Raw genomic sequence first — 26,420 nt, 5'->3', positions numbered from 1 at the left:
ATGGAACGGGCGCGCGGGCCGCGGGCCGAGGCCGACGTGCCCGGGGAGGAGGAGGAGGAGGCGGGGGTGGCCATGGCTGCCGTGGTGGCGGCAGCGGGTGGCGCGGGCCCGGCCGTCCTGCAGGTGGCCGGCCTCTACCGCGGCCTGTGCGCGGTGCGCAGCCGCGCCCTAGGCCTGGGGCTCGTGTCACCCGCGCAGCTGCGCGTGTTCCCGGTGCGCCGCGGCTCGGGCCGGCCCGCGGGGGGCGTCGAAGGCAGCGGGGTCGGGAAAGAGATCGAGGCTAACCCCTTCTACGACCGCTACCGCGACAAGATCCAGCAGCTGCGCAGGTGCGGGCCCAGACGGCGGCGGGCGGCGGGCAGGGAGGAGGGGAGGCGCTCGGCCCGCGCTCCTGGTGTATCTGTATCTGGCGCTCTCAGCCCTTCCAGCAGCCCTGCTAGAGGATCACTGGCACTGTCCCCACTCTACAGATGGTTATCTAGGCTCAGAGAGGCTTGGTCACTTGCCTAAGATCACACAGCTAGTGTGAGAGCCGGGAGTCTCTGCGAAGCCCCAGTTGTCTTTCTGTCTGCTTTAGTTCTCAAAACGCTGAGGTCGACTCTTACGACAGCCCTTAAGAGGCAGGCAACTCCGAGAGACCTGTACTCATTATCGAAATGGGAAAATGGAGCCTTCCAGAGAAGGGACTTGACTTGCTCAAGGTCACCTATTGAGGCAGCTGAGCCTTGTCCTAGGACTCGGGTTCCCAGGCTTCTAGCTGAGGACCCTGACTGTAAGGAAAGGAGATTGGGTGGGGGCAGGGCATCAAAGATTAATAGTGTTACAGTTGGCTCTCAGTTGAACTCTCTCATTAAGATGAGAAAACTGAGCATCAGAGAGAGTAAGCGGCCTGCCAAAGGTCACACAGCTGGTTGGGATTTCTCTGACTTGGAATCCGGGGTTCCTAACACTACCCTTCACCTTCCAGAGAGAAGGACCTGGAGATTAGAGGAGGTTGAGGTGGGTATAAGGGGGCCTTGGAGGGTCCAAAGAGTTGACCTGGGAAGAGCTGAAAGAGATCAAAAGTGAAAATTGAAGGGACTTGGGAGAGAATCTGGCAGGATGGGCAGACAGTTGTCTTAGGAAAGGAAACCTAAGACTGATGCTGTAACTTCTTTGAGTTCTAGCTCATCTCTACTTCCACAGCCTTAATTTACTCTATCATCTTCACCCAGAATATTGCAGTCATCCTCTAACTCAGCGGCCCCCAACCATTTTGGCACCAGGGGCCGGTTTTGTGGAAGACAGTTTTTCCACAGACTGCTGTGGTGGGGGGCGGGTTATGGTTTCGGGATGATTCAAGTACATTACATTTAATGTGCCCTGTTATTGTTACATTGTAATATATAGTGAAATAATTATACAACTCGCCATAATGCAGAACCAGTGGGAGCCCTGAGCTTGTTTTCACTTGCCACTCACTGATAGGCTTTTTTTGTTTTGGTTTGGTTTTTTTTGCGGTATGTGGGCCTCTCACTGTTGTGGCCTCTCCCGTTGCGGAGCGCAGGCTCAACGGCCATGGGTCACGGGCCTAGCCGCTCCGCGGCATGTGGGATCTTCCCAGACCAGGGCACGAACCCGTGTCCCCTGCATCGGCAGGCGGACTCTCAACCACTGCGCCACCAGGGAAGCCCCAAGACATTTATTTATTTATTTATTTGGTCACACTGTGCAGCATGTGGGACCTTAGTTCCCCAACCAGGGATTGAACCTGTGCCCCCTGCATTGGGAGCGTGGAGTCTTAACCACTGGACCACCAGGGAAGTCCCTACTGATAGGGTTTTGACAGGAGTCTGCAAGCAATTGATCTGTTATGGTCTCTGTGCAGTCAAACCTCTCTGCTAATGGTACTCTGTATTTGCAGCCACTCCCCAGCGCTAGCATCAGCGCCTCACCTCCACCTCAGATTATCGGGCATTAGATTCTCATAAGGAGCGCACAACCTGGATCCCTCACGTACGCAGTTCACAGTAGGGTTTGCACTCCTATGAGACTGATGCTGCCGCTGATCTGACAGGAGGCGGAGCTCAGGCAGTAATGCGAGGGATGGAGAGTGGCTGTAAATACAGATGAAACCTCGCTCGCTTGCCCGCTGCTTGCCTCCTGCTGTGTGGCCCAGTTCCTAACAGGCCACGGAATGGTACCGGTCCGTGGCCCGGGGCTTGGGGACCCCTGCTCTAACTAGTCTTCCTCACTTCTGGTCTTAGACCCATCTACCCCCAGTCCATGTCACTGCTACTATAATGATCTTTCTTTGAAAGAATGACAGAATAAATGAATGAGGATTTTTGCTCTCCTTCAACAGCATTCAGATATACTCAAGTATTTTGTCATCTTAAAAACCTTTTCTTGACCTACATTCCCCTTCAGCCTTTTCTCACTGATCCCTTTCACAGACAAGCATCTCAGAAGAGTGGTCTACTAATATACTGAATACTTCACAGCTCCTGTTCATTCTTATTCACGAACAAATGAATGACTGGTTTTACTTTCCTTCCCCACTAGATCATTCCTGTGTCAGTGTTTACACATACTACTGCTATCTCCTAAAGAGTGGCTTTCCAAGGCCACTCCATATCCTTAGTGTTCCATGCAAGGCCCTTGTGCTCTAGCACCTGCCAGTCTCCCTAGCTTTATCTAATACCAAAACTTCCTTTTAGCTCTATGGCCCAGCGCAAAGGAATAAAGGACTGACGTTGGGGGCAGGTGTTCCAGGTATGGGGAGCAACAGAGCCTGAAACGACCTTAGCCATTTGGGAATATCTGAGCAAATTTTCATCTTAATACCTGTAGCACTCTCATGTACTTATTTACATGTCTTTCTGTCCTACTAGATAGTAAGCTCCTTGAGGTAGGGACTCTTTCTTATTTATTGCTGTATCTCTGAAGCCCAGCAAGTCAACCAACAGGCGAGAGACAACAAGGCAAGTTTGTTGAATGAGTGAAAGGGAGAGAGGAAGGAATAAGTCCTAGAAGAAGTTGAGTGAGATGGGAGGGAAAACTGCGGCTACAAAAGGGAAAAGAACATGAGGTAGAGGAAAAGGGAGGTATGCAGTGAAAGCAGGGCCAAGAAAGGATCAGTAGAACCTGGACCAAGTCATCAAGGAAAGAGGCAAAACAGAGCTTCGCCGTGAGGCCCAAGACCAACAGGTAGGCTATCGTGAGATATTTTAAAAGGAATTATAGTCCTGATTGGTTAGTGCTGTAGCATACTCACTAAAACCTGGGCTCTTGGAGCACTTATAACCCCAGTTCAGTGTGAGCCAACGGCAAGACAAGGCTGTGTGCCCTGCTGACCCCACTCCAGTCCAGTACCTGGGTTTTTGCATCACACTCTACACTGGTGAGAGCTTTAGGCCCACTGTATCTAGAGCGTGCATAAACGAACATGCCGAGAGAGCAGGTCCACAGTAAGGAATGATTTACAAATCATGTATATGAAGAGAGGCTGAAAAAACTGAAGAAATTCAACCTAGAGAAGAGAAACTTAGGAGGTGACATAAGAGCAATTTTCAGGTACTCATAAAAAGAACTAGACATTTTCTCTTGTTCCTGGGGGAGTGAAAGATACAGAGAGGTAGACTTAGACTCAAAATGTTTTAGTAATGAAAGATATCCAGGGTGAGAGTACACAGGGCTCCACTGCCTGGGCCACCCCTCACCATCTCCATCTGCTCACTGGCAACACTAACCTAGGCCCTGGTACTTGCAGCCCTAGCCAGGCAGGTGCCACACCCTACCAGGTGAGGCCGTTGGTGCAGCTCTTCATCGAGGAGGAGCTGGTCTTCTCCGGAAGGGAGGGTGATCTATCCAAGTACATGGCAGTGAAGGGAATGGTGTTCGACATCACCTCCAGAAAGGAGTTACATGGAGGACAAGCGCCCTCCATTGCCTTGACCAAGAAGGACCAGAGGGGTAACCAGGATGCCCTTGGAGCCTGCAGATGTCACCCATGACACTACAGGTCTCATGGCCCGGGAGCTGGAGCCCCTGGATGACATCTTCACCAAAGTGTACACAGCCAAATATTGTCAGCTACACAGCCTGAAGCATTCTTAACAGATGGCAGCCCCAACCTGGACTTCACACCTGAAGACCAGCCCCATTTTGACATAAGGACAAATTCTGATGATCCTTCAACTGGAGCAGGTTCTTTGGAGAGAGGGTCAAGGAGAACTCAGGTGCTGAATCTGCAGAATAGGCTGCCTGAAGCCTCTGAGTTGCTGGGATCTGAATAAATAGAGATTTGCCCTAGTCGGGGAGGGAAGGGAGATGTCTAAGAATTAGATGTGTTCCGGTAAGAGCTGGACACCTGGGATTCCTGCCTGAGGATTGTTGCATCTAACCCAGCAAGATGACCACAAAGTACCTTTCCCATCTTAAGGATTTAAGTTCCAAATACCCAGAGTGTAAATACCTGAGGGAGCAAGCCCTGTGTCACCCTAGGGAATATCCTGCAGGAGAAAAATGTTACACAGGCCCCTTGAGGAGTAGTAACAATTGAATAAGTGGATTTCTCTTTCCACTTTCTTGATTTGTAGGCCTGTGCTCAGGCCTAACTAAATTAAGACAAATCCTTCAGCCTCTGACTGTGTCCTCTCTCTGTGAAAGTGGAACATGGTGCTTTGTTATTTCAAAATCCAGAAAGGTGGGCTTCCCTGGTGGCGCAGTGGTTAAGAATCCGCCTGCCAGTGCAGGGGACACGAGTTCAAGCCTTGGTCCAGGAAGATCCCACATGCTGCGAAGCAACTAAACCCGTGTGCCACAACTACTGAGCCTGCACTCTAGAGCCCGTGAGCCGCAACTACTGAGCCCGCGTGCCAAAACTACTGAAGCCCGTGCACCTAGAGCCTGTGCTCTGCAGCAAGAGAAGCCACCGCAATGAGAAGCCCGCACACCACAACGAAGAGTAGCCCCTGCTCTCCACAGCTAGAGACAAGGCCGCGTGCAGCAATGAAGACCCAACGCAGCCAAAAATAAATTAAATAAATAAATTTATTTAAAAAAGAAAGGCCCAGGTGGTTTATCCTTTGGTTTACCTTTGATCAGGTCTGACCCAACTGCTTTTGAGTCCCGACTGGAGAAGTGCAGTGAGTTTCGGAAGCAGCCAGTGGGGCACTCCAAGCAAGGTGACTTTATCAAATGTGTGGAACAGAAGGTAAGACCTACCCCTTTGGGTGTTGTTGGCTCACCAGTGCTCTACATCCCCACTCCTGACCCTTATCCTGGGAGTGGGCTCATTGAGGGGATCAGCTCCATCCATAAATGGTATTCTGCTCTTTCTGGCAAGGTACTGTAGTCATGGTGGAGATATAAGGGGATGAAAAGGGTAATCTCTGCTCCCAGGGTGTATAATCGAGTGGTCGAGGCAAGGCACACATGTAGGGATCAGGGAGGAAAAAAGTGCTTAATACATGTTAGCTCTTATCACCCTTAAACAAGAATCAGAGCTGGGGAAAAGCATGTTGAAAGCTGTGTATAGTCAGCCCTCCCTACCTGCAGGTTCTACATCCACAGGTTTTGCATCTGTGGATCCAGCCAACAGCTGATAGAAAGTATTCAGGGGAAAAAAAAACTGTAGAAAGTTCCAAAAAGCAACACTTGAGTTTGCCACTTACAGGTAGCTATTTACATAGCATTTATTGTATTTACAACTATTTACATAGAATTTACATTGTATTAGGTATTATAAGTAGTCTAGAGATGATTTAAAGTGTATGGGAAGATGTGTGTAGGTTATATGCAAATACTACACCATTTTATATAAGAGACTTGAGCACCTACAGATTCTGGTGTCTTCAGGTGTCCTGGAACCAATCCCTGACTGATACCAGGGGACAGTTGTATAGGAAGATTAATCTAATGCAGTGCTTCTCAAACTTTTTGACCATAACCCACGGTAAGAAATATATTTTACATTGCAATTCATTACACATATATGTATATTATTATAACTGAAACAAATGCTTACTTTTACTAATGATACATGCAATGCACTCTTATTATTATTTTCATCTTTTAAAAAACTTTGGCCACAGTCCACTAACTTGATTTCACAACGTATGATTTGAAAAATACTAATCTAAGGTGGTGCACAGAACAAATTGGAGGGGAAGAGGCAAAGCCAGGGAGAATATATCCAGGTGTGGGCTGCATGAGCCTGAAATAAGGTAGTTACAGTGGAAAATTGGGGTTCTACATTGTAAAAGGAGAGATGTTTATTTTACTTGGAAAATAACTTTTTTTGCCTTGGGTATCCTAAATTTTAAGAGAATCCACTCAGTCTTTTAATAACTGGTTGAGTTAATTAGAATAAGAATAGTTAATGGGTTAATCATTACAAGGTTGGGGAGAAATTCAACCTGTGATAAACGTGGTTTACAATTTTATATGAACAAATAACTTTCTACTACAAATATTTTATCAAATGTAATTTCCTTTAGCAAACATAGTGTCAAGATTACAAATAAATAGCTATGGGAAATATTACTGTATTATAAACTTTCAATATTATCTGGGAAGTCTTTTTGAAACAAGACTTAGAAATTCAGCTTTATGATGACAAGAGCAGAATAAGTAAAGATTTAATTTAAATTATGGCAACTCTTAGGTAAATATTCACTTACTGTCTTTCTTATCTAGCTAGAGGAAGGCTAATAGCTAATGGCTACATTTCTAAAGCCTTTTCTTTACTTTGAGTCATTGGTTCCCTACCACATGATACCCAACATCCCCTTTTTATAATAAATTGTATTTAATTCTCTCTAATTCTACCCTGAAATGAAATGTAGACAATATAACCCACCTACACACATAATTTCAGGGGGGAAAATAAATATAATGACTTAACTGTAATAAAGGGAAATATTTTTTAAATAAAATACAGATTTCAGCATGTAAGTTCTTGGGCACAACTATGCTGTGAGACCTAGTACAGTCATCAGGTTCTTTCACCTCTGTATGGAATCACCATGAATACATAAGCAACAAATGCAAACTGGTACGGGTTGTTGGTAATTATAAAAACTCCCAAACCATAAACAGTGTTGTTATCAGTGACCCTCATGAGATTCCACAATGTACAGTCTTCTCTTAAGTTACATAGTAGTTGCATTTCTGAAAAATTCAGTATTGAATAAAACTGTTTTAAAAAGGAGAAAGAAAGAGAAAGGAAAGGGGGGAGGAAGGAGGGAAGGTCTGGCTAGAATTGGAAAGTTGTGTGGGATGAGGGAGAATTCATTATGGAGAACTCGTCTGCAAAATTGCAGCTCATTTAGCACCGCTGCCTCTCCCATAAATGCAGGTGAAACCATCCAGTCAATTATTGTGATAACAAAAAAACAGGTCCCCATAGGTTTCCAAAGCATCTGTAGTAGACATGCTTTAAATGTTTCATTAATTGCTCTTGAGACTTTGGGCACATAGGGTGTATCCAGTAGGTTTTTCTACAGCACGCTTTTGTCTAATTTGTGGGTACTGGTTCTACGGACATCATTTATGAAAGGTTTGGATTCATTAAAGCACAGAGTAATGAAAAAACAGGGTTTAATGCAGAAAGTATGTTTCAGCTTCAGAATCCCAGGTGTGGATCGCACTCCTCTCTGAAAGGCACAGAAATTGAATGGAAAACTCAGAACAACACATCCCTACTGTCAGAAACAACTCAAAATTGTATTTCCTGGCCATGACCTTTATCTGAGAGTGGGCTAGGAGAGAAAATAATCACTTTCAGTTGTTCCTGGCCTTTTTTGAGGGGGAGTCTAATTTGAGGGAGGGAATACTAAGATGGAGTACTAGAAAAGACTCAATAGTCTGCTGAGGTTGCCTGACTTCAGAAGTGCTGTCGTCACAGATAAGAAGCAGCTTGGAAAATACATCATTCCATTCTTACCTCCTCTGTGGCTCACTGGGAAGGAGAGCACAGGAAACCCAAGTAGGCTTGTTCTGGGAAGGATTCCCTCATCCATGGTGGCAGGGATAGAATGGACTCTCAGTACCAGTAGATGGTGTTTACTAACAAAGAACTCCTTTCTCATCTCTGTATCTCAGAATCAGTCAAAGAAAAGTTGTCTCACAAACAGTAACTCTTAGAACAGTGTGTACAGTTACTGTATAGAGTGGAGAGAAGTGAGTTCTGAGGTGCAACATTACTAAGTGAGTTATTGGGCACCTCACCTAGGGAGGGTGGTCTTCTTCCTAAGTAAAGTATAGATTAATATCCTGTCCCATTATATATTTCAGACAGACACATTGGGGAAACAGCGTATGAGCAGAGGATTCACCAAGGACAAGGTAGGTTTCTAATTAAATATCCAAGCGTGAATTCATATGGAACATCCATAACAAGAGGCTGCAAGTTTGAACATATTTACTGTGGTTCGGTGATTTTGTGATTTTCTAACTGTGGAGATGAGAGATATTTCTACGAATTTTTGTTATGACCTTGATATGACTCCTAGTATAGTGTGGGTCCTGGGGGTGCTAGAGGAAATGTGAAGGAAATGTAGTGTACTACTTCCTACTTTCTACAGGAAGTAGATTATTTTTTTGGCCACACCGCACAGCATGCGGGATCTTGGTTCTCCAACCAGGGATTGAACCCGTGCCCCCTGTGGCGGAAGTGTGGTGTCATAACTACTGGACTGCCAGGGAAGTCCCAGGAAGTAGTTTTAAAAAATCAAATAAAAACATGTTTACTCTGTCATTTAACTTGCAAATAAGGAGCCACTTCTGGCAGAATAGCAGTTAAAGGTAACAACCGAACTTTCTCCTCTTAGGAGCTGCAAAGTGCTGCAACACTTATTAGTGAGCATGAAACATTTGGGAAGTACCAGTAGATATTCCCTGAAAATAGAACTGTGAAACCTGCCCTGGGGGCTCCCTTTTCTGAGCATGTGGGTTTTCTTATACTCATTCTCCACTTACTGAAGATCTGCTTTACTGTCCTCCCATGTTGCTTCCCACAAGGCTTACAGATAGAGTTAAACTGTTTTATTTTTTTAATTGTGGGTGTTAATTGCCTTTTATTTTCTCTTTCAGACCCTCAGTTCAATCTTTAACATTGAGATGGTGAAAGACAAAACTGCAGAAGAAATAAAACAGGTAATGAATGAAAATGAATTGTCATACTTCATGAAAATATGTGCTCTGTGAACCAAATCTGAAAGTAGAAAGGAGCATACATTTCCTGACACCTCTTTCTAGCCAAAATGAAAGGCAATCATTGAAAGCAAAAGTGATGAATTACATGAAAAATAGTGCATACAAAAACTTGGTCTCACTCCTATATATCTAGTCAACTGACATTTCCCCTTTCTCTTTCGTTCCTGTTGTCCACATCTTATTTAAAATCATCACTACTCTATGCCTGGATGACTACCTTTCTAAATAGGTCTCCCTGCTCTTACTTCTCCCACCCCCTCTCCCCCATCATATCCTCACCAGTTCAATCCTCCTAAAGTTCTGCTTCGCATAGTGTATTGGTTAAGAACAGACTCTAGGACCAAGCTGCCAGTTTTAAGTCCTTGCTCTGCCACTTACTAGCGGAATGACTTTGATAAGTTAGTTAACTTTTGGGGGCCTCAGATTCCCTGTCTGTAAAGTGGACATAATAATAGTACTTACCTCATGGAGTTATTTGGGGAATTAAATGAGTTAATATTTATAAAGTACTTGGAACAGTGCCTGGCACAGAATAAGTGCTATATTTGTGTTTTTAAATAAATAAATAAAAATAAATGTTAGTAACCTGCTCTCAAGTATTCAGTGACTTCCCATATTCCTTTGCTTGACATTCAGAGTCCTCCATTATTTTAGGACCTTCTGCAGGAAGCTTCCTGGACACCTTCCTTCAAACCACGTGTGATCTCTTCCGCTTGTTTGGTCATTCCATATACCAAGCATTCCATATTGCTTGAATTAGCATTTGTAAATGCTATTTACATTTTCACATCTGATTCTTTTCTCTTTAATTAGAATATAATAAGCTATTTATTGGCATTCCTTATAGTTCCATGAATTATATTTTAGGTATATTGAGAGAATCAAAATAATAATAAAAGCAGTATACTACGTGTCAGGTACTGTACTTAGTGCTTTATATACACTATTTCATTGTATTCTCATAACCCCCTTATAAAGTAGGTGCTATTATTCCCAATTTACAGCTGAGGAAACTGTAACTTAAAGACATGAAGCAACTTAGTGGCAGAGCTAGGACTCAAACCCTTGTCTGTTTGACTCTACATTATATTCCCTTACGGGAAGCTGTGCCAATTGCTGTGGGTGTCCTTGAGCGCTGTGTCATTGATTTCAGCAGACAGTTATTAAATGTCAGCCTCTGTGCCAGGCATAGAAATAAATGAGAGAATCCCCAGCTCTCAAGGGGTTTCAGCCTAGTGGAAAGACAAACACAAAAACGAAAAGAGAACAGCGCAGAGTTCTAACTTCTGTTAGTAGAGGCTTAATGCAAAGTCTCCAGGAGACCTCAAACTGCCTTTGGGAAGAAGTGCCAATAGAAAGTGGACACCAGGCATGTCCTTTAGTGGGGAGAGAAGCCAGGCCCAGGAGGCCTGATCATCATATGACAAATATCATTTAGACCTATATTTTTAGATACAAATTTGTGTTCATTAATATAATTTTGAGTAACCAAGGTCAACTATGTTAGGGAACGTCTGTCAGTCTCATAAATTCAGTGTGGATTCATAAACTATCTTCCAATACAAATTAAATAAAAATAAGCAGGATATGCTGTCCTTAAAATGAGGAGACAGAGCTTCCCTGGTGGCGCAGTGGTTGAGAGTCTGCCTGCCGATGCAGCGGACACGGGTTTGTGCCCTGGTCCGGGAAGATCCCACATGCCGTGGAGCGGCTAGGCCTGTGAACCATGGCCGCTGAGCCTGCGTGTCCGGAGCCTGTGCTCCACAATGGGAGAGGCCACAACAGTGAGAGGCCCGTGTACCGCAAAAAAAAAAAAAAAAAAAAAAAAAAATGAGACAGTGTTTTGACATGCAAAAAAAAAAAAAAGGAAAAAAAGAAAAGCAACCTTACTACATTGATAGAGTGAGGTCCTAGGAGGCAATAGTCCTTCTGTGCTTTGTGTTGGTGAGATCACACTTTGATTAGTATCTTCAGTTGCCCCCCTCCCCCCCCATTTTCCTGGGAATGTTGACAAAGCAGAGCAGCTCTAAAGGAAGGTGACCCAGTCTTCAATACCCTCAGGTGTCACCTTGGCTATGATGCCTTCCCCAACCTCTGCCTTTGCTACTGCTTGTCATTCTCTGCTTAGAATGTGTCTCTTATCTTCTCTCCTACCTGTTTTTCTTCCCAGACTCCCTGTTCACCTGGCTAACTCCTGATCATTCTTCAGGATACAGCTCAAGTGTCCCTTCCTCTGCCACTTGTTCCCTAACTTGGATTAAGTGCCTCTTTTTTGCCCTCGGAGCACCTTGGCTTTGGTTTGCATTGTAATTCTGTTGTGCTAAGCACAAACATTATTTCAGTAGTCTTCACAGTAATCCTCTAAGGTTAATATTACTATTTTATTGATGAGTATATTGATATAATTTAGTGATTTCCAGTAGTTTTCCCAAAGTAGCAGAGCCAGCAAATGATAAGAGCTGGGATTTGCGTCCAGATCTGCCTGACTTCAGACCCTGGGTTCCGAATGACTGATCCTGGCTCTCTGAGAGGGCCCACAGTTGGCCGGACAGTGCGGGTTTTGGGAGAGAAGAGAGAACATATGATAAAAAAAAAAAGCTTGTCTATTACACACAAGGCACACCTTGGGAGAAGTGATTAACAAGGTCTCAGAATCCATTTCTCTGATAGGAATTTGTTATTAAGAGTTACAGTTTAATCATCTAGAAGAGTAGGTGGTATTAAATCTTTTTTGTAATCATGTACTAGTAATAAAAGTATTACGTTGGGTTTTCCTCCCTGTTATCAAATAGCATATTACTCTGAGCAATGAAAGCTGTCACCACTTCTTGGTACAGGTGGAAAAGGTTACTGATGGTCACAGACACTCTCTCTTTTTTGTACAGATTTGGCAGCAGTATTTTGCAGCAAAAGATACAGTCTACGCAGTTATTCCTGTAAGTAGTTTGGAGGGGAAAATGAGAGTGTTATAACATGAAGGTCAGGGCTCTAACCTTAGCAGGCAGTTGCTTTTACTTTTCCTATGTTTATTGCCTCTTGAGAACTTACATTTATAGCTCTGAGGGTTTTTATTATACCCTGAGCACCAAAGATTGGGAGCTCCATATGGTATATTTATGGCTTTTGTTTTTCATCTTTCTGGTTTAGAAATGTCTCTTTGAGTCAAGTCTCTGACAGGGAAGCATGGTGTAAGTTTGTGTTGCTGAGCAATTTCCAAGTGTCTTTTATTTCTTTTTGGTGTTTTCCAGCCAAGCTGTTGGAATTTAGGACAGGGCCTCTGGCCTAGCTTTCTTCCCTTCCTGTCTATGAGTGACCTGTACCTGAGCTGACTTGGAGCTTCCTCCTAGACTTTTTCTCGCATTTCCCCTTAGCAAGTGGCTTTTTTTTTTTTTCCTTTCTCAAAATTGCTTTCTTGGAGATGGTAACGGCCCACTGCTTGACCATTAAGATCTGTGACTGGGAAGGAAGGCTGCCGACTTCTTCTGGCTTATGTCCTGCTGCCTTCTACCAGAAGAAAGCATTTAATGTACTGGGTTATCAGCTAGTTCTTTAATTGTTCTTCTCTGAAGAGGAAGTAGCTTTAGGTTAAGTTTGTATCAAGCACCCAAATATATACTGAGCTTACAGGTATAAGTTTAAGGAGGAAAACTTACAGATGGAAAAATAAAGCCAGGCCTTTTGGTTGTTGTGAGAGTATTGCTATCTTTTATTTTCTTTTAAGAAAATAAAAAGATCTTTTACGTATATACCCTTTCATGAGTGCAACATTCAGAAGGCTCGGCACTTTTCATGACATTTTAGGTCTCCAATGCTGACTCATTTTTTGAACAGGCCTTCTTAGCTCTCCCTGGACAAACTCAGTGACCTGTTGTCTCTGACACTGGGCAGAGTCCCCTGAAGAGTTAGAGCATTTGCAGTATCCAGTCTTCACACATAATTCTGATATTGAACAGGAAAGCGTACCTCTGCTTTTTCCTCTTTGTTGTAAGAGGGATTTGTAGATGATGGAACTTGGGGTTGTTTTAGTTGTATTTTAGTTCTAGAGTTCAGTCTTGGTGAATTTAAATGTGATTGTGGCCTTTTATGTTTACTTGTTTTTGAATTTTATTCTTTTCTAACCTACAGAAAGAGAAGTTTGATTTGATCTGGAACCGAGCTCAGTCCTGTCCAACAGTAAGTGTCCAGTGACCATATGAGGATTGCCTATCAGTGCTGCCAGACAAGGATGTTTCCTAACCAATCTCTTCATGCTCCATACCATCTCACATGTTATAGTTATTTAACAAAGATGCTCACATATTGATTGTACTGATAAGTAAGATTTTTAGCCTTATGAAATCATGTGGGTTTGGCCCAATAAGCCTGTGGCTGTTTAGCTCTCTGAAACATCTCAGCCCTTTCTGATGTGGATCTTTATTTATTAATATAAGTGAATGTTGAAAGCAATACCTGAGACCTTAATCTTTTCAGCCTCCTTTAAGTTTCTCTTTTATTGGCAGTTTCTTTTCAGTTTTGGCCATGCTATTTTGATTATATATACCTAAAAGGAATTATGAAATTGTTGCTGGGGTATTGAGCTGCCAGAAGACCTAAGAGAAAGGGAATAGGTGAGATGGATCAGCTGACTTGGTGTCTATACTAATTTCTAAGATTCTCAAAAAATGCCTCTAAACATTGCTGAGAGAAAATAAAAAACATCTAAGTAAATGGAGAGATATACTGTGTTGGATGACTCAATATTGTTGTCATTTCTCTCCAAAGTGATCTCTAGATAAACTATAATACCAATCAAAATCCTAATGGGCTTTTTTTTTAATTGACAAGCCAATTTAAAAAACTTATTTGGATATCCGAAGGACCTAGAATAACAAAACAGTTTTGAAAAAGAAGAACAAATTTAGAGAACTTACATTACCTGATTTCAAGACTATCTTTTCATAAAGCTACAGTAGTGAAGACAGTGTGGTACCAGCATAAAGACAGACAAATAGATCAATGGAACAAAATAGAGAATTCAGAAGTAAACCAGCGTATGCATGGTCAGTTGTTTTTCAGCAAAGGTGCCAAGGTAATTAAATAGAGAAAGGATAATCTTTTCAACACATGTCCCACAAATTGTGCAAAACAATTTGAGTATCCATATGCAAAAAAATGAACCTCTACTCTTACCTCACACAGTATCCAAAAATTAACTGAAGATCTAGAAAAAGGGCTTCCCTGGTGGCGCAGTGGTTGAGAGTCCGCCTGCTGATGTAGGGGACACGGGTTCATGCCCCAGTCCGGGAAGATCTCACATGCCGCGGAGAGGCTGGGCCCGTGAGCCATGGCCGCTGAGCCTGCGCGTCCGGAGCCTGTGCTCCACAACGGGAGAGGCCACAACAGTGAGAGGCCCGCGTACCGCCAAAAAAAAAATGATCTAGAAAAAAAAAAATCTTAGATTGAATCTTAGTGACCTGGGCTTAGCAGAGATTTAAGTTTTGATACCTCACAAAAAGCACAAAACCATAAAAGAAAAATCAATAAATGAGATTTCATCAAGATTAAAATTTTCTCTTTGTATACCCATGTTCATAACAGCATTAGTCACAGTAGCCAAAGGGTAGAAGCAACACAAGTGTCCACTGATAGATGAATGGTTAAATAAAATGTGATACATACATGCAGTAGAACATTATTCAGCCTATAAAGGAAGGAAATTCTGACACACGCTGCAACATTCATGAACCTTAAAGACATTATGCTAAGTGAAATAAGCCAGTCACAAAAGGACAAATACTGTATGATTCCACTTATATGAGGTACCTAGAATAGATTCATATACAGAAAGAAGGACAGTGGTTGCCAGGGGATGGGCGGAAAGCAGGGTGGGGAGTTACTGTTTAACGGGTATGGAGTTTCAGTTTGGGAAGATGAAAAAAGTTCTGGAGATGGATGGTGGTGAAGGTTTCACAGCATTGTGAATGTACTTAATGCCACTGAATTGTGCACTTTAAATGGTTAAAATGGTAACTGTTATGTCTATTTTACCACAATAAAAAAAATTAAAAATTTCTACTTTTCAAAAGACATTGTTGTGAAAATGAAAAGGTAAGCCACGGACTGGGAGAAAATAGTTGCAAACATATATTGACAAGTGACTTGTATATAGAATATACTAAAAACTCTTATGACTTTATAAGAGGACAAGCAACCCAATTTAAAAATGAGCAAAAGAGTCAGACAATTCACCAATGAAGTGCAATGGAAGTTATAAGATGTTCAACATCATTTGTCATAATGGGAATGCAAATTAAAACCACAGTGAGATACCACTAGATGACTAAAATTAAAAAGATTGACCATCCCAAGTGTTGGTGAGGACATGGGACAGCTGGAACTCTAATATATTGCTGGTAATAATGTAAAATGGTACAACCACTTTAGAAAAGAGTCTGGCAGTTTCTTTAAAAGTTAAGCATATACCTGCCATAAGACCCAGCCATTCTACTCCTAGATATTTTCCCAAGGGAACTGAAAGCATATGTCCGTTCAATGACTTGTATACAAGTGTTCATAGCAACTTTATTTGTAATAACCAAATACTGAAGATACCCAACTCTATCAGAGGTGAAAGAATAAAGAAATTGTGTGTGTGTATACATATACATCATATACAATACATACATAATGGAGTAAGATTCAGCAATAAGAAGGAATGACCTATTGATATATGCACCAACATGGATAGATCACAAAACAATTGTGCTGAGTGAAAGAAGCCAGACCAAAAAGAAGTATAGATTCTGTGGTTTCATTTATACGAAATTCTGGAAAATGAAGACTGACCCGTAGTGACAGAAACCAAGTCAGTAGCTGCTTAAGAGCAGTGGGAGAGAGGGAGATATGAATTACAAAGGAATTTTTAGAGATGATAGATATGTTCACTGCGTTGGTTGTGGTAATGGTTTCACTGTATACATATGTCACAACGATTCTAATTGTACACTTTAAATATATGCAACTTATACTTCAAGTATACCTCAGTAAAGCTTTAAAAAAAATGTTTACCCATTAGGCACTGAGGTTATCTCATGTAATAATAATAAAACAGAGCCTTGGTGGTTAGCAGTAAGGAGACAATTCCATGACTAATGCATATTGGACTGATTATACTTTGTTTGTTCTGGCACCAAACATTCTCTTCACCACTCCTCCCCAATTCATCTTGAGCATAAAACTAATTATTTCTTGGTGTTTAGAGACATGCTTCAGTATCAGCCTCAGATAGTAGAACATGAAGTGATTACAATAATTGTGACAAAAATTAATGCAGCAGCATTAGAAAGTTTAGAAATTGAAAAAGACCCAAAAGTCCATCAAAAGAAGGATAGATAAAATTGTGGTAAATTTCTGTAGTCAAATTCCATATAACAGTGAAAATAATGAATTAGAAGTTATACTTATCAACATGAGTAAATCTCAGAAGTATGATGTGAAGTAAAAAAAAGCAAGTTGCAAAAGTATACATATAACCATTGTAAAGCAATTATACTCCAATAAAGATGTTAAAAAAAAGTATACATATAGTTTGATACGATTTAAGTTTTTAAACATGCAAACAGTACTATTTCTTGTTTATGGATGTATACCTATACATCAAAAGTATAAAAACCTGAAAGGGAATGACAGACACCAAATGCAGTTTACCTGTTATACTGGAATGGAATTAGAATGGGTTTACAGAGAGAGCTTCAGCTGGATCTCTAATGCTTTCTTTCCTAGGTGGGTTGGGTAGTGTATGAGTGTTTGTTACATTATCACATACATATGAATTTCATAATTTAAAAAAGTTTTAAAACCCAAACTTTGAAGAAATGGAGTGAATGGCACAGGTGGTTGGACATAGAGCAAATGATTTTATTTATTCATCTGTCTCCTCATGTATTTGTTTCCCACAGTTTCTGTGTGCACTGCCAAGAAGGGAAGGTTATGAGTTTTTTGTCGGGCAGTGGACAGGTACTGAACTCCATTTCACTGCACTTATAAATATTCAGGTAGGTGGCCTGTGCTCAGCCCCTAGATGAAGGAGGCCTACCCCTCTGTGTTATTATGAGCCCTTGCTGAGGCTTGAGGACACATAATATGTACTGACTACCAGCAGGATTTGCTGTAGCACTGATGAATTGTCATACTTTGTTGGGCTAGCTTTTTAGGCCCCGCTCACTACCTAGAAATTGAAAAGATCCCAAAACGCGTTCTCTGACTATTTCTGGCTCTCTGCTCTCTTCCCCATACATCTATAGCATTTACTGCATGTACCTCACTTAACAAACATGGGTGAGTGGTGATGGTTATCTTTATAACCTTAAGGTAGGCTCTTTGTCTTACATGTGTTTTATTAACCAGGTCAGCACTTTCTAAGGTGCTAGATGCATAGTTTTCATTTCACAGATGTCGTTTTGTTTGCTTCCCTCCTTCCTTTTTCTTTGTTTTACTCCCAAGTATTAGATTAAGAAGTTTGATCCAAAGCATTTGAAGCTTTTAAAATAAAAGTATTTTAAATGAGATCATCACTAGGATTGACATTCTATATTTGGAGGCTGAATCTGGCAAAAACAAGAATGTATTATAATGGCTTTGAAGTTGGGGTAAAGGGAGCACAAAACAGAATGAGAATTTGCTCATGACTGTAGCCCTTGTGATGGTATCCAAAAATTATATTGTGTTTGTTTTTTTAAAAAAAAATAGTAGAAAGAAAAGAAAAATAAATAGTGGGCTCAGAGAAGTTAGTTCACAGTGCTAGTAAGTGGTAGAGCTGGGTTTGCTTGACACCAGGTTATTGACTCCAAAGTCTATGAACTTAACCATTATGCTGTTGTGTTGGAAACTACGCTAGGACTGCCTTCGTGAAGCTCATATACAAGTATAGGAAAAAGATCCAGAAGCATAATTATGACCAAAATGATGTGTATTTGAAGTACGTACGAGAGAACTGAGGCTGAACTATTATTAAGAGTACCCTAGCAATAATTAGGTATTGATAATTAAAAGGACTTTTGCTGAAATTTTAAAGATGAAACCCAGAGATCTTTTGAATGTATAGTTGTTTCCTTCTATACTATATGAGTGCTTAGGCTTTGAACCTAGCCTCTCTTCCTAGTCTGGAGTGAGGTCTAGTCACCACTGCCCTGTCCCTTCTTCATGAAATTATGATGTTCCCATTCTTCTTTCCCCCCTTCCTCCCACCCAGATTATATTTTAAAACTGCACATTACAAATCTGGCCCATGTGCAAACTCTCCAGCTGTTTGCTACGGCTTAAAAGAGCTCAGTCCTCAGAGCCAGCCAAGGGGAGTAGATTTCAACTGTGAAATGCACTAGTCCATAAAGGCGGCAATTACACAGGCATATTGCTTTATTTAGGACTTGATCTGGTAGCTGCTTGTGCCGTTTTGTTTTTAAATATATGGCCGTGATGAAGGATTCACTGCCTACTGTAAACATTTTCCGGGAGAAAAGCCAAACCTTTTTCAATTGAAGACACAAATAACACTGTGCAAGCTGTCGGTTTCGATGTGCCTTGGCAGACCTGGCCACCGCCACGTGCCAGTCCTCCGACTCACCAGCCACCCAAGGGGCTGTTAAGAGCCAGAATTCCCTCCAGACTCTCTATTGCTGTGAAGTCGCAGTTTTGTTTTGGTGGCACCTTACTGAGCCTTGATTAAGTGTTCCCCCTTACAGACCCGAGGGGAAGCTGCAGCCAGCCAGCTGATTTTATATCACTACCCTGAACTTAAGGAAGAAAAGGGCATAGTGCTGATGACAGCAGAAATGGATTCCACATTTCTGGTAAGAATCAACTTTTACCTCTTTGGACTTACCTGGTGACCCTGAAGGTATTCAGATACAGTTATATGGTATCTGCACTTGTTACCTTTCTAAAATCCAGTAATTCTGCCTCCAAGACACATCTGGCCCTAGGGGTTTCAGGCAAGAGACTATGGACGAGTAAATGGCTTCTTAAATGTAGGGAAGGGTTCAAAGTCTATAATAGTTCTTAATCTTTTATCTTCCTCCACACTGTTCACATGTACAGCATTCATCATACATAGTGAATTTCCTTCCTCCTTTTCCCATTTCCTGGGATAGAGCATTGACCATATGCCCATAGGTAATGATGTCTGTTGTGTTTGTTCTTTACATATCCAGGGCCAGGAGCAGTTTTATGATTACTGTTCAGCCTGTTCGTCTAGTCCTTGCTCATTTCAGTCTCATTTATCTGGCAGGGTTTAAGTTCAGGATGTCCTCAAGATAGTGGGCACGTTAGTGCCTCTTCCTCCTGAGGTTCTTTATTACAACACCCACTTATTTTTCCTCTGTCTCTTAATCAGCTGCATACAAGAAAGGGAAAAGTTATGCTACTCATCTAGTATCTCATAGTAGCAGTAAGCCCCAAGTCTAGGACATAATTGAGACTCTCCTTCCTTGTCTGTTATTCCTGTAACTGTTCAGTCCCATTTCTCCCATTCTTCCTTCTAACCCATCACACTCAACTGGAAGTCACCCCAAATCCTACCCAGAAGAATGGAGTTGCCAATAACTGAGACAGACAAGACTGCAGGCGGAAGAGGTTTGGGAGGAAGACCAGGAGCTCAGTTTTCAACACATTAAATCTGAGATGCCTATTAGATATCCAAGTAGTAGGCAGTTAGATACATGAGCTTGGAGTTCAGGGGAGAGGTCCAAGCTAGAGAGAGAAAAATGAGAGTAGTCAGCATACAGGTTGTTATTTAAAGCCATGAGACTGAATGAAATCACCAAGGAAGTTAATTAAGGTAGAAAAGAGAAGAGGTCTAAGAACTGAGCCCTGGAGTGATGAGGAAGCATCAGCAAAGAAGATTAAAAAGGAAGAGTCAGTGAGACAGGAAAACTAAGATGGTAGAAGCCCCTGGAAGCTAAGATAAAATGTTTCAAGGAACAAGGGTACTCAACTAGCCAAATCTCACTTGCTGGTAGGGCAAATGAGATGAGGACTGAGAATTTACTAGATTTCACAACATGGAAGTCATTGGGGACCTTTATAAGGGCAGTTTCAAAGGAGTGGTAGGACAGAAGCATGAGTGGAGTACATTTAAGAAAGAATGGGAAGAGAAAGAGTAAGCATAAACACGTCTTTCAAGGGATGTTTTTGAGAAGGGAAGGAGAGAATGGGGTGTAAGAAGTGGGGATGAGAGTGTTTTTTTGGTTTTGTTTTAAATGAGAAATAACATTATATGTATAGGCTGATGGAAAGATCCAGTAGAGAGGGAAATATTGATAATGGACAAGAAGGAGGCTGGAGAGTTGTTGAAGTGGTGCTTTTGAGTGGGGTGAGTCTTGGGAATGAGGGGTTGATCTTTGCCAGAAACGTAACAACAGGAGAGAAGCCAGGATATAATGACACAAATACAGTTAAACGAATAGAGGTGGTGGTAGCTTGTAAGAAGTTCTCTTCAGATTGCTTAGTGAAAAGAAAGATCGTCAGCTGAGAGTGAGGATGGAAGGATAGGTGTTGGACTTTTGGGTGGAAAAGAGAAAGTGTGAAATTGTCTAGGACAGGCCCATGAGTTGAGAATGTGTTCTACATCTTTAAGTAGTTGAGGAAACAAACAAACAAACAAAAAACTAAAAAAGACTAATATTTCATGGCCTGTGAAAAGTATATGAAATTCAAATTTCAGTGTCTGTAGATAAAATTTTATTGGAACACAGCCATGTTTATCATTTACATGTTATCTATGGCTGCTTTACCTCTACAACAGACTTGAGTAGCTGCAACAGAGACTGTAGGGCCATAGAGCCTAAAATATTAACAGTGTCTCCCTTTCCAGAAAGTGTTTGTTGACATGTGATCTAGGAAAATGCAAGAGAGAACGGGTGTGCGGGTACAAGCACAGAGAGGGAGGACCGAGAGTTGGATTTAACTAGGGTTATGGTTTAGCCAAGTGATGTAATGAAGCAAGATAGGGACCAGGAATTTAAAAGTGAATGCAAAGGAATGATTGTAATTACTGACAATGGAGTGCAAGTTGGATAAAGAGGGAAGTGGAAACATGAGAAAGGTTAGAGACAGAACTGCGAGTCCTACTTGAGTTAAAGGATTTTTTAATTTGGGAGTGAGTGTTAAATATAGGAAATAGTACACAAAGTACGGATGTTTCAAGTTGAGATTTGGAGGGGATATAGTTATCAATAATGATAAGGTTTAAAATTTGACCACAGGAGTGAGTGACATAGAGATTATACTGCATTTTCTGATCTTCAGCAAAGCATAATATCTAACTGTATTAGAAGTGGACTCTAGAGGTCAGAGGAGACCCTTTCTGTTTTAGCATTTACACCACCTCACCCTAGTGGTCTCAGACCCATAATTATTGAAATTTGCTTCCTAGCCTTATAACATTTAACATCATACCAGACAACATACATTTGCCTTGTATAAGTCAACTTGACTGTGAGTTTCTAATGTAGTACAGAATTAGACATGTTAGAATTTAGTGTAGAGATACACGATTCAGAGATGGGAAACCTAGAAATGTAATATAAATATATGATCCCCTGCACACTCATGCATGAGTTTGCAGTTTAGGCATGGTGTTTCCAAATACAGTAAAGCAAATGAATAGAAATACCTGGAAACTAGAGGTTTCTTCTGAACTGATTCACTTTAATGATGAAAATTTAGTATAGTATTAGAAAGCCTTATTTGTGTCCACATGTGTGTCAACAGATGATTTCATTGGAATGTAGTAAGTGCTAGGATAGAGACATGCACAGCATTGGGGGAGGGGGCAGGGGGAGCGTCCCTGGCCCAGAAGGAGGAAGAAGCCTTCCTAGAGATGACACCTGAGCTGAACCTCAAAGATTAGCAGGAGTTTAGCAGGGTAAAGTGGGGAGGGGGAGGGGGAGGGGAATGTTCCAGGTGGTGGAAATAGAATACATAAATGCTAGGAGGCATAAAATGACTTGGGGTATTACAAACAGTTTGCTATCACTGGTATATTAAAAAAGGAGGTTTGGTGGGTTGTGTTTAAAGGATCAGCTTTATCCTGCGGGCACAAAAAGATCATTAAAGGGTTTTGAATGGGGGTTGACCCATAAAGAGTTGGATTTTAAGACCATTAACCTTAAGTATTTGCTTCCTAAATATTTTTTAGTTCTAGCCTGGTCAGTGTGATCACTTAAAATACAGTTGCAATAGTCTGGGCAAGAAGTAGTAAAGACCTAAACTAGAGCAGTGGTAGTAGGGATGGAGGAGAGAGAATGTCTCCAGAAATATATAGGGAATAAAATGGGCAAGACTTGGTAATTTGATTGTAGCTATTAAGATTGAAAGAGAGGGAGGAATCAGGTTTGTTAATAAACCTCCTTGTTGAGCAACATAAGGAATTAATATGTTTATCTTCTTGGGTCTTGGAAAGGGAAGAGACTACTGTTTCATGTTGAGAGAATAAAAGGCGGGGGTGAATAAGTGGGCAGGGCTTGGGGTGCAGGGGAGCTTTCCATAATCCTCCATGAGAGACATTTGCACATATCTCCATATCTTAACTCTCTACCCACCATTCTAATGGTCTTCAAACTAGTGGTCAGAGCCCTTTATCCACACAGAATCTTATTATGTAAAACCCCAGGATATAACAGCTGAACGAGAGGTGAATGGACCAGAGGCACCTCCACCTAGGACTCTGCAGTTTGAGCATCACTGTTCTAGAATGTACACAACTGAAATTACCCTTACCTCCACCATCCTAAGCCTCAAATAAAAGTTGACTCACAGGCCCTACAGTTCAGGGCCTCAGAGAGCGGTGGTATCTGCCTCAGATTATGCACTTGCTTTAGAGATGGTTTGTTCTTGAGGCATGTTTGAATATAAGAAAGGTAAAAATGATGAAGTAGAGTTATCGACCTTGATCAGTCTTAATTATTTGCCCCACCAGAAATACTATCAGGGTGAAGTGGAGGGAGTACCAGCCTGGGAGTCCAGAGGTCTGGTCCTTGCTCTGCCACTTGTTAGCCATATGACCTTGGGTCTATCCCTGACCCTCATCTGCTTTGGTTTCCTGGTCCATTAAATGAGGACTGGGTGATCTCTAAGGCCCCTTCCAGCTCTAAAATTCTATTAATTTGAAATAGTCAGCATTTTGGAAAATGGCTTTTGATTGAAGATCCAGTCTCAGAGATCAGTGCCTGCTTATGAGAAATGACCTGCAAGACCCATAGGAGGGAATGGAGGTGAAGCAGGCTGTGGTATTTATAAACCTCTTTTCATCACCGTAGCTAGACATAGCACACTTTTGACAGTTTTAGTAGGAATTTTCCATTATCGCTTGGGGTTGGGTTTTGGCTGTGTGAACATTGTAATCGTGAATAAGTGCCTCTGATCAGCTGGCACTAGAGAATGTATAGGAAGCAAAAGTAAGAGTTTTTGAAGTAACTCTCTTATAAGGTTTCAAGAGTGTAGCCTGTGTCCTGATCCCACTTCTGTTACACAGAGTGGTCTGGTCACCATTTCCCTGCTACTGAGCTTTAGAGAAGGTGGCCCCTTCTTTTCCCTGGGGCTCTGCAGGTGGATTAGTTAGAAATGACTGCATAACAAATTACTACTCCAAAACTTAGTGGCTTAAAACAACAAATATCTATTGCCTCACAGTTTCTGTGTGTCAGGAGTTCAGGAGCAGCATGTCAGGGTAGCTCTGGCTCAGAGTCTCTCACAAAGTTGCTGTCGAGATGTTGGCAAGGACGACAGTCATTTGAAGGCTGATTGGGCTTGACGATCCACCTCTGACCCCACTTGCATGGCTGTTGGTAGGAGGCCTCATTTCCTTGCCACACTGGCTTCTCCGTAGGCTACTTGAATGTCCTCATGATATGGCAACTGACTTTCCCCAAAGCAAGTGATTCAAGAGAGATAGCAAGACAGAAGCTGCAATGTCTTCTGTGACTGAATAGCAGAAGTCATTTTTCATCATTCCACTTTAGTCCATTTGTTAGAAGCAAGTCACTACGTAAAGCCAACACTCAAGGAAGGAGAAACGAGGCTCCATCACAGGGAAGAAAGAGTGTCACAGGGAATCCCCTGGCTGTCCAGTTGTTAGGACTCCGCACTTTCACTGCCGAGGGCCTGGGTTCAGTCCCTGGTCAGGGAACTAAGATCCCACAAGCCACGCAGCACAGCCAAAAAGAAAAAAACATTGTGTCATAGACTTTATGGACAAATTGTAAAACTACAGCTGGCTTTGGCACTACTTCTTTGACTGAGGTGGTATGAGGAACAGGTTTTATTCAAGAGTATGTCTGGTTAGTCAAGAACTTAGTAGTAACTCACAAACTGGTTCTTGGAGCTGGGTAACTATTGCTATTTTTCCCCCTTGAGGTAAACTTAACAGTTACTAAAGAACTGAAAGAAGAGGGAAATTTTTAACATATGCATTAATTTATTAGCAAACATTCACCAGATTTCACTGGGTACAGGATGTAAAAGAAGCACATACTTTGAGAAATTCACACAAAGGAAGACAGACAAAAAAGAAAAAGAGGAAAAAAAGGACAGATACAATACAGTATGATACATACTATGTTAGAGGGACGTGTAGGGTAATTTGAATACACAGAAAAGGGGCACCTCACCAAGACTTGGGATGTCAGGGAAGCTTTCTGCAACAGTGACTCCTGGGTGAGGGCCCCCAACTGCCGTAGGACTTAGACACAGAGCTTCATGGCGCTGTGCTGGAAAGGACCTGACTGTTCTTTTTACCTTTCAGAATGTTGCTGAGGCACAGTGCATTGCCAACCAAGTTCAGCTTTTCTATGCCACTGATCGAAAAGAGACCTACGCGTTAGTGGAGACCTTTAACTTCAGACCAAATGAGTTCAAATATATGTCTGTCATCGCTGAATTGGAACAAAGTGGACTTGGAGCAGAACTGAAATGTTCTCAGAACCAGGATAAGACTTAGAGCTGTAAGGCTGGTGTACAGAGTTTGCTCAGCCCTGGATAGTCCTGAGCCTACCCACCCCCGACCTCTCGGGAGCTCAGCATCGATAATGAGCAGTCTCTAAGGAGTTGCTCTGTATGCTTATTGCAAGAAGTAACATGGCGGTGAGCCCTGTTACTTGATAGTCAGGAACCAAGGTACCCAAGCATTCTGATCATTATCTCCCAGCATACTTGAGGTTTCCTTTTTAAGTGTTTGAGGTCATAACCAGAGACAGCCAAGCATCCACAAGATGGTTGACTTGATTTTACACACTGTAATAGTGTATTTGTTTTCTGGACATTTTGACCGCACAGCTCCCAAATGATTAGTTCCTCATCTTTATAAACTGTGACAGGATAATAAGCTTGAAGACCTGCTGTAGTTAGATGTGGGCTCTACATACTCTTCCCACTTGGCTGGCCAAAGGCATAACCCAGGTATCCTTTAGAACAACCAGATATTGCCATCAGGATTAAGACTCCGTCTAGATGCCCCCAGAGATGGCTTTAGTGTAGCTGGTTTGAAGTATCAGCAGATTTCAGTCATAGTTAAACGGGTGCAGTGCCTGCTGCCTGCATATTTTTAAACTATGGTCTGGTGCCTGCTTCTCTAACTCTGCCTGTTGGAAGCTGTGTATTTGGAGGGGCTGAATCAAGTGCAGTATAAATAAATCAACACTTTTGTAAAGAGAGGATGAATCCAGACTGGCTTTTTTTTTTTTTTTTTTTAACAACTCTAAACCATGCCAGTATTATAGAAAAGGTAGGTGGAAGCAAATGTACCCATATTGGGTGTGGGGAAAATGTAGCAATAAAATAAAGTCTGGCTTATAATCTTTGTTACACTAAATAGTGAAATCTAAGCTGTGTGCTATCCATAGCGTCAGTACTGTGGGCTGATTTCATCAAAACTCATCTTTGGACTCAGCAGTTGCTTGAAATGCCAGAAATAAGAAAGAAGCTCTCCAGCACAGGAAACTCAGGTTTGGTTAGTAGTGCCACTGTTGTGGCTCCAAGCTCAGCGGTAGAAGCCGGTGGCGGTTACACACCTGCCTTCTGAACTCGAGGCCCCAGAGCGTGTCCCCGCCCCCAGTATTGTCGTCAGCCGCCTCTATTATAATACCTTTCCTTTTCTTCATCTAACACGCTCCACTTTGCTGCTCCTGCCTATGGTCTGGCGAATGACACAATATAGTGAGTGGGAACGTAACCAGGATTTGCCGTTT

At 42.1% G+C, this 26,420-nt stretch overlaps 1 protein-coding gene across 2 annotated transcripts; it reads left to right on the top strand.

Moving 5' to 3' along the window:
• Positions 1-26,025, top strand: ATPAF1 (ATP synthase mitochondrial F1 complex assembly factor 1). Of its 2 annotated transcripts, XM_065882153.1 has the most exons (9): positions 1-329; positions 5,089-5,197; positions 8,281-8,331; positions 9,079-9,141; positions 12,087-12,137; positions 13,327-13,374; positions 17,139-17,234; positions 18,921-19,028; positions 24,980-26,025. In XM_065882153.1, exons 1-9 carry the CDS (start codon positions 1-3, stop codon positions 25,172-25,174), a joined length of 1,050 nt encoding a protein of 349 aa, XP_065738225.1. In that variant the 3' UTR covers positions 25,175-26,025. The 2 variants fall into 2 exon arrangements, with proteins under 2 accessions (XP_065738225.1, XP_065738233.1); XM_065882161.1 differs by lacking the exons at positions 17,139-17,234; positions 18,921-19,028 and having other exon boundaries at positions 24,980-25,174.
• Positions 26,026-26,420: the final 395 nt, after the last annotated feature.

The sequence above is a fragment of the Phocoena phocoena genome, chromosome 1 (assembly GCF_963924675.1).
Source record: "Phocoena phocoena chromosome 1, mPhoPho1.1, whole genome shotgun sequence".
Taxonomy (NCBI): Eukaryota; Metazoa; Chordata; class Mammalia; order Artiodactyla; family Phocoenidae; genus Phocoena; species Phocoena phocoena.
The sequence above is the reverse complement of the archived record's forward strand: the minus strand, read 5'-3'. Positions and strand labels throughout refer to the sequence as shown.